This window comes from Neolamprologus multifasciatus, chromosome 3, assembly GCF_963576455.1.
Source record: "Neolamprologus multifasciatus chromosome 3, fNeoMul1.2, whole genome shotgun sequence".
Classification (NCBI taxonomy): domain Eukaryota; kingdom Metazoa; phylum Chordata; class Actinopteri; order Cichliformes; family Cichlidae; genus Neolamprologus; species Neolamprologus multifasciatus.
Genome location: NC_140441.1, coordinates 17,402,642 through 17,417,115, shown reverse-complemented (window position 1 = coordinate 17,417,115; position 14,474 = coordinate 17,402,642). Strand labels below are relative to the sequence as shown.

At 43.2% G+C, this 14,474-nt stretch overlaps 1 protein-coding gene across 2 annotated transcripts in view; it reads right to left on the bottom strand.

Annotated features, from left to right (window-relative positions):
- Positions 1-14,474, bottom strand: part of LOC146521809 (phospholipid-transporting ATPase ABCA1) — a 203,958-nt gene that overhangs the window by 11,626 nt on the left and 177,858 nt on the right. For both annotated transcript variants that reach the window (XM_085139650.1, XM_085139644.1), the window contains exons 45-48: positions 13,863-14,004; positions 12,804-12,938; positions 11,138-11,241; positions 9,165-9,257 (exon numbers count right to left, since the gene is read on the bottom strand). In XM_085139650.1, the coding sequence (XP_084995776.1) occupies positions 9,165-9,257; positions 11,138-11,241; positions 12,804-12,938; positions 13,863-14,004 (474 nt within the window). The remainder of the gene's footprint in view (positions 1-9,164; positions 9,258-11,137; positions 11,242-12,803; positions 12,939-13,862; positions 14,005-14,474) is intronic.

Below are 14,474 nucleotides of genomic sequence, written 5' to 3'. Positions count from 1 at the left end.
AGCCTATAACGTTTGACCAGGCTTTCAGGATCAGCTCATATTGTCAAGTCTGTGACCACAATCTCTGCGTGTTTATTGTATCTAGCAGCTCTCATGATCAGCCAAGATGCAAAAACATTTTTTTTGCAAAGATCCAACAGGCCAAGAAAGCATTTAGGTGAATAGTTTACAGTAATGATGGAGATAAAAAGCCTTATGAATTATCTTCCCCCCAGTCTTTCCTTCGTTGAAGGAGCAACACAGAAGCTACGGGCAGTACTTTGTGTAAAAAACCCACAAAAACCAAACCAGCATTTCTCTGTTTCTGTATTCACATCAAAACAAGCTATTTAATCTCTGATACAATGTCTGTCTTGGCTCTCCTCAATTAAACTCTGGCTGCGTTGGGGGAAAGGTAAGCTCAGCTATCAACAAACAGAGCTTGCACTGCTTGGCGTGGTCATAACAATGGCGCTGCATGTGTGAAACAATAATTAACTTTAAACTGGCGACATAAAGACTAAAAGCGAGATCTGTGCTACTTGGGGTTGAATATAGCTCGCGAGAAAATAATGAAGGGATTATATTTACAGTCATGACTGCACCACTTTGTCACAGCTAATCCTTTCATAATATTTTACATTAGAGATACGATACAGCGGCGCAACACAGCATGGCAGAGCCGCTGTAATGTCTGCGGCGCAGTTCTCGCTTCTTCATTTTCATTATTCTGCCTCGATCCTCTCCTTCGCCCTGGCCCGCTGGAAAGTCGTTCTTCCGTGTAATTTAAAACAAACAACAGCCAGACACAGATAAGGGCATGACAGGCAGGAAATAATTTGGCTGCCTTACTTCATCTGAGGGAGTCTGGAAAGGTCACCCTCACCACTGCCAAACCTTGTATTTGTGTCCGCGGGGTGGGGGGGGGGGGGGGGGGGGGTGGGGGGAATGGAGGGCATGAGGTCACGTTATGGCTTGGGTGGTCTGATGCTTTGATCAGGCAGGAAGTCATCCAAAAAAAGTTTCTTAGCTCCTGGAGGAGAAGCTAATAGAGCTCGAGGCAGAGGCTCCATTAACAGTGTAAGGACAGAGGGATGCATGGGCAACCTCTGTCCAGTTAAACTGCAATTTAGGGAGGCATAAAAAAATAGAAGTGACAAAAAATATCGAACCTACTGTAAATTTGAGTCCCCCTTAGCAATTTTCTTTGCCGAAAACAAAAACAAACAAAAGGCAAAAGAATAAATCAGCATAATGTGAATATATTACCTTTTTCATAAAATACATTTCAAAGCCTGTATCAAACATGCATTGTTTATATCCGTGTTTGCTTGCTAATATTCTTTTTCAATTTGCAAAGTGTATTTTCCTGTCTGTAGATGTGTATCCTTGCTTGTGTGCTAACAGAGCACATGATGACACTGCAGTATCCTCATGTTTAAAATTAAGACCTGAACGGGAGCTTCTGTTGGCTGTGTGCATGCATGCAGACAAGGAAACTGGGATTTTTAAGTTACTGTTGTAGATGAAATAGTGCGCTGTGGATCTTTCATACGATACTTAAGAGTATATACACCGATCAGGCTTTAACATTATGGCCTTTTTTAGTGACGTTAATAACACTGATTATGTCTCCATTGTGGCACCTGGATATATTAGAATATTTTGTCCTGAAAGTTGCTGCTAGAAGCAGGGAAAATGGGCAATCATGAGGGTTTAGGCGAGTTGTGATGGCTCAACGACTGAGTCAGAGTATCTCCAAACTGAAGCTCTTGTGAGATTTTCTTCATCTGCTCTGATGAATCATTTTTACTTTTACATCATGTGGATGCATCTCTTACCTGGGGAACACCTGACACCGGGATGCACTATGGGAAGAATGCAAGTAGGTGGAGGCAGTGTGATGCGTTGGGCAATGTGCTACCGGGAAACCTTGGGTCCTGCCATCCATGTGGTTGTTACTTTGACACCACCTACCTAAGCATTGTTGGAGACCATGATCATACACACACCTGAAGAGCCCACTTGTTTAGGAATGGTTTGAGGAGACTACGACAGCTTTGAAGTGTTGACTTGGCCTCCAAATTCGCCAGACCCTAACAAACAAGTCTAGTTCCATGGAGGCTCCACCTCACAACTTACAGGACTTAAAGCAGTGGTGTCCAAACCCAGGCCTTGAGGGCTGGTGTCCTGCAGGTTTTAGATGTGTCCTTGATCCAACACAGCTGATTAACATGGCTAAATTACCTCTTGAAGTTCTCCAGAGGCCTGGTAATGAACTAATCCTTTGATTCAGGTGTGTTGACCAGGGTGATATCCAGTGTTGGGGAGTAACGGAATACCGCCGTTACGTATTTAAAATACAAAATATGAGTAACTGTATTCCGTTACAGTTACCGTTTAAAAAGGTGGTATTTAGAATACAGTTACTTTGTTGAAATAAATGGATTACACGGCAGTACTTCCCTGTTTCATATTGTGGCGGGTCAGGACTGTTTGGGTTTTGTTTGACAGCTACGTTCTGTTGTTCCAGGCGGCAGCGTTACGGTTGCCATGGTTACAGGGTGACGCTCTCTCTCTGCGTGTTTCCTGGGTGAGAGAGGCTTTTTTGTTGTGTTGTGCTAAGCTAACAGGCAGAATGCTACCGGTTTAGCGCTAAAGAATGTAGCATCATAGGCAGTGTAGTCCGTGCTGCAGGGAGAATGGACTGTCATACATGTTATGTGTCTGTGAGCGAGGGAGGGAGAAAAAGGAAAAGTACGAGCTGTCATCGAGCAAAAACGGGAGCTGGAAGCATGTAAATATAATAATAACCACTGCAGCCAAGAAGAGTGCCTGACAAGCCCAGTTGTAAGTAAGCTATTAAGACTCGACTGTACACCGTGTTCATGTTTTCCTCCAAAAACAATAAGCTCCGTTGGAGCAGCCGTTCAACGCCTTTCTCTGTCTCTCGCTAGCAAAGTTGACCCAGACAACAAAGTAAAGCTAGTTTTCGGCTACGAGCCGACACAGAACCCACCGTATTAGCCAGAGGTCCCTTTACTACGGTTCGGAGCCGCGGACCTTCAGTAACAGTAATAAATCATAGCAATAGTACATTCACGTAGTTGTAAACAGCATGATAATATATTAAGTAATCCAAAGTATTCAGAATACGTTACTCTCATTGAGTAACGTAACGGAATATGTTACAGAATACATTTTGGGGCATGTATTCTGTATTCTGTAATGGAATACATTTTAAAAGTAACCTTCCCAACACTGGTGATATCTAAAACCTGCAGGACACCAGCCCTCGAGGCCTGGAGTTGGCCAAGCCTGACTTAAAGGACCTGTTGCTAACACTTAGTGCAGATACCACAGCACACCTTCAGGGGACTAGTGGAGTCCATGCCTCAGTGGGTCACGGCTGTTTTGGCAGCCAAATGCCAACAAAATACTAAACAGATGGTCATAATGGTATGCCTCATCAGTGTATATTGACTTAAATCAGCTTTAAATAAAACTCAAAGTATGAACGAGTTCAAACTATCACATAGAGTCTTATTAAAAACATCCTCTATCAGTGCTAAGGTGTTATGTATAGGTATATAATAAAAAACTGATCTTAAAATTAAGTAAGGCTGCGCTCAGTGTTTCGCTCTACTTCTGCATTTTGGCTTTGTTTGGTTAAATAAATAATGACATGACGTAATTGCCCCGTGTTGTTGTTTATCTGAGATTGCATTGACCTGCTGAGCACCAGATTATATGTAAAACCTTAGAATTTAAAGAGAGACTATGTTACTGTTAGGCGTGCGCTCATATGAAACTGTTACAAAGTTTCAATTAATGATGTCATGTGTGTCCAAATGTTCTCTATGACAGCGGTCCCCAACCCCCGGGCCTCGGACCGGTACCGGTCCGTGAGTCGTTTGGTACCGGGCCGCGAGAGTTGAGGCTCAGGTGTGAAATGTATAGTTTTTAGGGTTTTTATCGGTTTTCAGCGTTATTTTGTTATTTTTTTTATCGTTTACTCGGTTTTCCTGGGTCTTTTCACGTGTGTTATGAATAAATTTTCTTTTTTTCGGTACCGGTACTACTTTTATTTTGTTGTATTTATCCGCGACACCTTAAAGGCCGGTCCATGAAAATATTGTCGGGCATAAACCGGTCCGTGGCGCAAAAAAGGTTGGGGACCGCTGCTCTATGACCTAAAAGAGCTGGCTTCAGGCTACCAAGAAAAAGAAAGATTAATTTTTGTGACGTCACAGGGAACAGTCCTCGACAGCAAAACTACAGCTTAAAGCAGTTTGTGAGGGGCAGCCAATCGGAGGAAAGTTGCCTCAAAAGGAAGGCCCGAGATGAGATAACTATTGAGCTGTGAATCACTTAAAGTTACTGTAGCGGAGTCTTAGAGTAAATTATTGAACTGTAAATGAACACACAAGGTCACCTTTGGCGTTACTTTAATTTACCTGTGTGATTGCATGGCAAGATATATCTAAGATGTATTTACAAGGCACTGGCATGGGCTCATATGAAGGCCATCCTGTGGCTTGTAAAAGTTATGACTACTGCATTTTCAATAAGCATGAGCTTCATAAACCAAAATTAATAATATTGATAAAAGCGTCACCTGTGCAATTCATCACTTTTGGTTATTTGCTATCAATCCACAATCAAATGTTGCTAATCTTGAACAAATACATATGGATGGGACGTATACTGCACCTCATATGTGACCGCCAATGTTCTGGCAGGCTAAATTACACCTGCACTGGCGACGCACTGTACACGTAAAGAGAATTATTTTGTCATTCATCTCCGCGGGTGACATGCACTTAAAAGCCATAGACTATTTAGTTAATGGCACACCTGCAGAATTGACGCAGAGTGAGTGGGAGGCGAGTTTATTGGACATCTCTTAATGTCAACTTCGGGTGGGGGGATGGATCCAAACTTTTCTACACCGCTCTTGTAAAAAACTCCTCAGCGCTCAAAGCACATTACCTTAATGCATTTAAGGCAGTTTGCATCCTACTTTTATTTCATGATGTGCTTTAAGCAAGGAGAAAATCAGACTGGAGGCTGTAGGGTGTGCTTACCGCAGCTACTCGGTGAAGTGGGGATATGAATGATATCAATCAGTGGAAAATCCTGCAAAGGCTAGTGGGTGTCCTTCCTCACTGACAAGATTATAGGGGAGCTTTGAAGCTGCTTTTATTGGTTCCTCCACTTCATTTGGGTTTACTTAACACCTGGGAACCTTCAGACTAGCATGCTGCTAGACTGAAGCCCTATTTACAGCCCCTTGTGCATTTTATACTTGTTTATTTCTCCCCATGCCCATCAGCCTTTCATAAATTTCTAGAAGTGTGATTGATTTGAGCGGCTCAATGCCAGGGCAGGTTAAAAAAAAAAAAAAAAAAGTTTTTAACACCCATGGTGGAAGATAATAGAGAGGCTACTCGAGATGGCTGCCCTATTTCTCTGAAACGCACCACCCTACTGAATCTTGAGCTCCTCTCACACACTGACTACGTCTCTAGTGGTCTAAAATGGGCCATTTTGGCTCATTTGAGGGTTGACTAATATGCCAAAGGCAGGAGTGGGTGCGGGAAGGGTGGGGGGGGTGTTGCTGTTGAAGCAGCAGAAGGGCATCTGTGTGATAAATACACGTGTGCTGTCGAACTAAAGGGGGCAGTGCTAACAAGGACTTGGATGACTGGCCTGAAAGCCTCGCCACCTTTGTAGAGAGTCGGGAATAAATAAGAGTAATAGGGTGAGAGGCTTCTGAAGGAGAAGAGTCAGTCAGGGGAGGTGACGGGTGGGAGCAAGAGTTGAGAATGTGGTAGGGGTGAGCATGTATTACATGCGAGCAACAGGGGGTCAAAATGTGAGTGCTGCCCCCGTGGAGAGAGATCTGCACTCCTCTCGAGGGTTTGTGATGAAAAAGAGATGGGAAAATGGGACAGGGAAGAAGGAGCTCCCTCCGCCCCCCCAGATTTGCAGGTCATCCGCTCGCGCCGTGTGACAACTGCGTGCACCACCATTACAATGTCCCCACCCCACCCCGTACTTCAACCCCCGCTGGTCTGACTGGCAGCTGCTTGTGCACTTGTGAAAAACAGCCCCTTCATTTCCCCATTAGAGCCAGAATGTGGAGGCATATACAAAATGATGGCTATTCAAGGGTGAGTTGTGTGTGTGTGCGTGCGTGTCTCACAACATGACAGCACAAACATGTGGCAGGATAGTGACGAGAAAAGAAAACAGAGAAGACATTCCTTAATTGCCTTTTCAGTCATTAACGGGGTCCCACACCTCATGAAACATTAATTACAGCAAGCGCAGCGGAGATAGGGATGCTTAATTAGGAATTATTCACTGCGTGGCGAGAACTGAGCGATAGCATTTCAGCGGCATGTAAATTGTCCATGTGAGATCTAAAATAAAAGTGCCCCCCCCCCAATAAAAAGGCAGACGTCACGCTTATCTGACTTTCCTCTCGTTCGCTTGTCTTGTGAAGTGAGTCCCTTTTACCTGATATCACGTGGAGTTAAGTAGGACACGTGTTAATCCTCTGTCCTCATCCCTCGTCCATCCCCTCTCCAGACTCCACCCATGCTCTGGAGGCTCTTACCCGTCCTATACTTCCTGTGCAGTTCATGCATTATTTACCCCACCCTGCCCGTGCCCCTACCGACAGGATGCAATTGACACGCAGGATCAACGAACATCTGGGCGGGCCTGATTGCTCTCCCTCTCCGGTCCTCTGCCTCTTAGCTCCTATCACCCCCAATTTTCACTCTTTTTTTTAATCACCATCTATAATCTACCTATTCCCTCCCTGACCTAAAAGCCCAGATGTTTTGTATGACATTAACATACTTGATAGGAAATACCCTTGACACCGGTGACCCCTCCTTGCTCCTGCAGCCGTTTCTGCTAATCCCCCGTACAATTTGAAAAATGGTCTGCTCCACCCCTCATCCCAGGTGTATTGATCTTTCCCTGCACCCAGAGATTGCCACGACATATTCCTGTCATGAAAGCAGTGCTTGTGTGTGTGTGTGTGTGTGTGTGTGTGTAATGTTCTTCCAGTTACCAGCTTGCACAAAGGAGTGGTAATAATAATGTCACAACACTGTAGCTAAGGTAATGGATTGGCCTCACTGTTACATGCAGGGCTCGGGGCGTACGTGCTGGACTTGGAAAATGTCAGATGAATATCAGAGAGCAGACCTGAGCGCTAACAGCAGGGGATATCTATGATGGAGAGATGTAAGAAACCCATTAAAAGCCCTGACGAATATCAATGGCCGCTCACGCTGTGAATAAGGACAGAACGACGGAAACAGAATGTGTGAGAAGAGAAACAAACATGAATTTGAGGTAATGGCGAAAGATCTGGAACGGAAACGCCAGCCCTGCATACGTGACTGCGTCTTTTCAGGTGAAATCAATACAGTGCAGCCAATATGGAAAGTAAACGACTACTTAGTCTTGTGTCTGAATGTATGAGGTTAGAGCTTTCACAGTTACTATGGGTAAATATCATCATAATCATGATCACAGATGTGTATATACTCAGCAGCCACGTTTTCTACACCTATACCTTGTCAGTACCACTTTGGACCCCCTTTGCCTTCATATTAGCCTCAATTCTTCACAGCATGATTTTGGTCCATACTGACATGACAGCATCACACAGGTGCTGCACATCCACGATGTGAATCTCCTCTTCCACTACATGCCAAAGTGCGCTATTGGATGACTGTGAGTACAGTGAACCATTTTGAGATGATCTAAGCTTTGTAACACGGTGCACAGTTATCATGCTGGAAGCAGCCATCAGAAGATGGTACAACATACCATTACACCACCAATAACATGATGCTTTCATGTTTTTTATGCCAAATTCACAGCAGCAGAAATTGAGAATCATCAGATCAGGAAACGTTTCTGTAACCTTCTGTTGTCCAATTTTGGTGACATTTGGAGAGGTTAAAATAAGTGTTTATTTGAGAAATTACTTGCTTGATCTCAGCTTAAAGCAGTCTGTCCATATTCTTCTGCTGTCTGATATCAAGCGGCAGAACTGCTACTCAGTGAATATGTTCTCATTTTCAGACTCTCTAAACCCTAGAGATGGCTGTGTGGAAATATCCCACGAGATCAGCAGTTTATGAAACACTCAGGACCAACAACTCTCTTCAATCACCATTCTCCTCCATTCTCACGCTCAGGATAAACTTCAGCATCCCGTCTTAACCATGGCTGCATGCCTAAATGCATTAAGTTGCGAGCATGTGGTTGGCAAATTGGATATTTGTACGAGCAACTGAAAGGGTATACCTAAAGAAGTGGCTGATGAGTGCGTATATGGAGAAAATTTAAAAGAGAAAGACTACATCAAGGTATGAAATGAAGGCGATGAGAAGAGAAGGACGTCACCATAAACTGGAACTCTACGGCTATGGGTCGTTTACAGCATTAACATGTGTTTATTTTTACCACAACATATACCTGCTAAATCAAACATGATTAACTAAGCAAATAAAACATATTACAAATGAGTCATTTCACATTTATGATGGAATGAAAAACAATCACAGTAACAGTATTTCTGTCATATCTATAATCTGTCAGTCAAATCATCCATGACTTGGTGTATTGTGTTTTGTCTTTTTTGGCAAAATTATGACGCATGAAGACAGTGACAGAGTTTGTAGCCTTAACTATACAAACTGCAATCACACACTCATTTTTCAGATTATCATACATTATATGCATTACTGCTATCAACACTGAAGTTTTAGTATCATCAGTACGGTCAGCCCTGTTAACTAGCAGCACCCTCACAAACATGCTGCCTAACATTTGTAGCATCGCAGCACGAGAGCGAATGTTCATTTTTGTGGCTCTCCTCTTGAGCTCCTTCTTAATGAAACAATCCAAGTATTATAAGCAAGGTTTCTCATTCTTCCTTAAAAACTTAAATCTACTCCTATATTCTTTTTATTATCAATACACACGGTTTTGTGTTATTTATATACACAGTATAAATAACAGAGCGCCTCAGTGGGAGACAGGATTTCTTTCATCTCAACTCAAGTTACTTCAAAGATTTTTGCGGTTTATTTCTTTCTCCTCTTCTTTGTTTTAGTGGCAAACCCCCCCCCCCCCCAAAACATCCTTACCTGCTCTTCAGATGCTGGATGCTCCCGAGGCACTTGAAGCGACCATTTACCATGATGGCCATGCGTGTGCACAACGCTTCACACTCCTCCATGCTATTGAAAGAAAGAGAGGAGACTCGTAGTAGCAAAAACAAATAATTGTAAAAAAATCCAGATGCCTTTGTCTATGTCTTTAACTTCTGAAACCTGCTCCATTTGAGGTGAAATGTTTTTATAATAGAAAGACTTCAAGTTTTCCTTCCCCAAAGCAGTTTAGCGTCCACAGTTTTCAAGATATCACGTTAAAATTTTGTGTGATGGTCGATGCCAAAAACAGCTCAAGCTGGTTAATTTTGGTGAAACTCAGGTCAAGATCACACCAAATGTGAAAATCGATGAAAACTTTAGATTAGCCACGGTTTTTTAAGGATCATCTTTAAAAAAAAAAATATTGAGAAACCATATTGAGTAATATATCATATGAAAGGGCATGGAGAGAGCTGTACAACATCACAGTGATGTCAGAGATTTTTAAAAAATTACTCACTTCATGAATCAGTCTTAAAATCTCAGGTTTTTACAGCTTATAGAAGCCAAAGATTTCAGCCAACTCTGCTCCAACCATATGGGTGAAGATAAGAAAATAATGATTCAAGGGCACAGGTCAAAGGTCAGGGTCACACAAATTAATTAAAAGCTTTAGTTTCTATTTGATCATCTCTAAACTTTAAAGCAATACAATAGTGATTGGAGGACATGAGCACTTTCTTCGTTTGAACTCTTTAAAATGCTATTTTTTAATACAACATTATACGACTTCACAAAAAGTTTAATATACTACACTAGGTTTCCATTAACAATCCTGACATCAGCACAAATGATTCATGAAAACGATGCAGTTGTCATTATTGGGGATCTCCATATAACCAATGCTGACATCAGCTTAAAACATCAAAGTTTAAGTACAGCCCCTTCCTTTCAGAGGCAGCTGCGCTCTCTGAGTGCTCTTGTTGTGGACCACGTGGACTCAAACCTTCACTCACCCACTCATGTTGACTCACAGTTCAAATTTGAGCATCTAAAGCGTACAGCAAATTCAGTAATTAGAGGGAGACGAAGGGCCCATCTGTAGTTCTCACCCTCTAATTTTTTTATCTCGCTCGGCGTCGCGAGTGAGCACGAGTCATTTGTATCCGGGGCAGAACCTGCGATGCCTTTCTGAGGAATGACGCAATTAGGATTATGACTTTGTAAAAACCTGGCCAGCGCACCACTTAACAAAACAAAACCACCTGGTCATGACATGGACGATTGGATGCAGCTCAGCCAGCGTGCCCGGGACGACAAACGCCAAACGCTCCACGAAAGCAGCACGTGTAATAAGAATCATTCATTCCACAGGCGCTGCCTGCCAGCCTCACATACAACTCGGGTTTGGTAAACGGTCAAACAAACAGGCAGCAAATTGTTAAATGTTCCATATCGACTCGGGCCGTCAACGTTGTGGGTTTCCCGGAGAAATATGGCTTTTAATTTTTCAACTTTGCTAAAAGAAAAGACAGAAAACCCCCGCCATATCTTAAATTGGTGGCCAGCGCTACAGAAGAAATACTCAGTAAACTTAACTTTGCTCCGGGAAGCCTTGGATAATGAAAAGACTCCAGCACTGATATTGACAGTTTCTCTTTTCACAGGGGCGAAAAAAGAAGAAAAAAAAGTCAGTCAGTCAATATGCCCTCACGCTTCATGACTGCTTTATAGCAGCCAGTGTGTTTCTGGCAGCCAATATTAACTGCCACACAGGAAACAATACCTTTCAACTAAAGTGTGGCTCCAATCAATTATAATTACAATATTTATAGCTCGCTTTCATTGGTGGACTGTTTGGGTGCTGTGCTTTCCCTGGTGAAGAGTCAAAATATTTTGACTCCATCTTGGTGTGAATGCATCAAATAAATAAAGGAATAAGAATCGATAGATGAGCGATGTTGCACCTGTGTGATGTGAGAACGACTGAACGTCCCTCTCTGATGACGCTCAGGATGCAGTCCCACAGGAAGCGTCGGGCTTTTGGGTCCATCCCGGTGGTCGGCTCATCCTGCAATGAACGAAAAGCTTTCAGTCAATTCCACGCAGGCGCTTCTTTTAAGAATGAGCTGTCAGGCAGTGCACGCAAGCAGGTAAGCTGTGGATCGGTGTGATTTCAGAGAAGTGATGAAATGAAAAGGGGGGGAAAAAAATCACATGGATTTTTAGGCTCTAGTATCACAAAGCTCTTTCCGATCATCATCATCAAAACATCACGAGAGGGAATATTTTTGGAGCTGTGGTCAAATCTGTGCCGAAGGCCGCTGAATCTGCTCAGCGCAACCGAGAGCTATATAAGATCTGCACTACAAAGGCGAATTCTGACCAGACCCATGTTCACATGATGGGAACATAAACATGAAGCACACACCAGCGCAGCACGGCGCACGCTCACACATCTCAGTCACTCGCTGGTTCTTTTTCCTCGGGGCTTGTCTGTCCATGCCTGATTAGACATCGACAGTACTCGGTCCACAGGCTGGCTTCGTTCCGCGCCTGGTTCTATCCTCGCTAGCAGAATCCCACGGGCATTTCCATTGCCGTGCCCAATGTGTCCCCGTGCAAACTCTATGTGGCGCTGCCTCAAGGCCGCCTGGGCTCATTGGGCTCGCGTGCAGTGGCGAAATTGACACGGGGAGCTGACAACACAGGGTCCCCCGCTGACTTGGAATGGAGGCTAGCCTGGCTCAAGGTTCAGCACAGTGCAGCTTGATAGCTTACAAATTGAGGCAGAAACGTCTTCCAGAAACTCCTTTACATCTTTAATTTAACATGGATGGAGTCATTACTTAAATAAAATTATTATTAGCACCGTAATCCAATGAACTGCTGCAAATGAAACAAAGTAATGTGTTAATTAGAGCTGACGGGCAGCAAATGAAACAGGAATAATGTTGAATAGTTGGAGACATTTTTGGGGGGAAGGGTGGGCGAAAACAGGCATTAAAGTGTAATTTTTTTAATTTTTACATTTTATTTTGCCATCAAAGCTCAGGAAATCACATCAGATCATGTGATACGCTGACTGAGTTGCAGAAGCTTTGCAAAAATCATAATGAAAGGTTTTTAATTAAGCAAGCCCGTGTGAAGCTCCAAGTGCTTAAGGCCGCTGAAGTTTGTCCCTCATAATGCCACGGCACGACTTCCTAATGCACATAAATTGAAAACACGCGGCGCGGCACATTCTGGGTCACTCCTCCATTATTCTTCCACGGGTGAGGAAATGTGTTGGCTCTCGGTTTTAAGATCTGATGAAGAAGGACTTAATATGTGCAAACACAATTCTGTCTGCTCCACATTTTTCCAAAAGGACCGGTGCTTTTTCCCGGAAAATGAAATTGAATTAAAACACAACCACTGAGTGACCTCTGAGATGCACACCCTGCTCATCCGCAATTAATCTACTTAAAAAATCCTTCAGTAAAGGTTTGCAAGTCTGATCAGTATCTTATTCTTTCTTCTTTTACTAGACGTTCTAACCTGTCGTATTCACGCTGCTGCATGTGTGTATTTAAAGAGAAAACAGCTTATGCTGTACACCACATACACAATATCAATAAAGCTGAATCTCACCAGAAAAATCACTGGAGGACAGCCGATCAGGGCTATCGCTGTAGAAAGTTTGCGCTTGTTCCCGCCGCTGTAGGTTCCTGCTGATTTGTTGGAATATTTGGCTAGCCCCAACTTCTGGACCCCCCACTCCGCCACCTATGGAGGAGAGAAAACAGAGCAGCCATTGTGGTGTTGAGAGGAGTGTTCATCATGAGCCCCATCACTGGACTCATGATAGCGTGATGGATGATATTTTGACTATTATATGTGAGCTGTGTGGTTTTTCAAGGACAGGGCGTGACAGCTGGTGTCACCGTGAGACGTTAATGGCAGGTCTGTGGAGGTACTTTACTGTTTTCAACAACATCTCATCAAACACAAGAAAGCAGGAGCCTGGCCAGAGCTGTGGATGTGCATGCTGCACTAAATGAAGGCTGCAGGACCACCAATGAATTCCTTTCATTCATGTGGATGCATTTGTTTATTGATTATGCAAATAAGGCACGGGGACTTTGTTTGGATGGAGACTTGCCATTGCAAATAAAAATAAAAATAAAAATAAAAAAAATAAGAATTTGCAGTGAGGAAATTTTTGCAGCGAAGTTAAGAGCTTTGTTAGCCGCACAGAACTGTGCACTGAAGCTAAGGCATCAAAGCCCTGGCACCAGGTCTGAGGCCTGTGGTCACCAGCAGCCTTTTCCTCTTTTGATCTGAGTGCTGGAGAAGCGGGCAGTGCGAGGAGTGCGGGGAGGCCGCCTAGGGCGGGCCACACCACTGGGCATTGTGAATAATGCAGAGCCATAACCCACAAGCTGCTCCTTTTCTTCTACTGGCCATTTTTCATTATGTATGGCTTCTCTCATAGAGGTTATCTATCACTTTGACATTTACTTCACTTTGCCCTACATGCATTTTAGATGCACTCTGCAGCAAACAAACAAACAAACAAACAAAATAAATATAGTGATGCTGTTTCAATAGCTTTCTATCTAGTCTATACTTGGTACCAGCCAAGGTGCAGATGTGGTGATGCACACCATTAGCCAGGAGTGAAACAAAGGCTTCAATTAAGAAGATTACCATGGCGACCTCGCTTGCCGGTACCCCTCGTAGCCGGGCGTAAAATTCCAGATGCTCTCGTCCAGTCAGCAGCTCATCGAGAGCATCAAACTGGGGGCAATAGCCCATGTTCTGGTGCACGGACCTCATCTCAGTTCGGATGCTGCGGAAGAAACACAAACGCTGGGTGACCTTCATGTTTCTAATAAAATATCTGAAGACTGTATTACATGCAGTCTTCATGAAACACAAAGACATGAAACACAAAGAGACAAAAGCTGTACAGCAAATAGCAACATAACTGAAGTAGACGTCTAGCTGGGTTTTAGAGGAGAAGATTCAATCTGGCGTAGAAAGTAAAGTTGTCAGATATTCACAATAACTTAAAAGAATTAGAGGAACAGAGGTGACCCAGTCAAGGCCTCAGCGAAATTCCTCCAGACTATTATAAAGCAGCAGACGGGTTCATTTCACATCCTGTATTTGCAGTCTTAAGTAAATAACACACATTCTCTGTTTTATCAAATACAAACACAAACAAATTTTCTTATACTAATACTTTCACCATCATCAGCAGCAACAAATGTTTTTTGCAGAATTTTTTTCTCTTATTTTCTTAGTAACATTCAACAA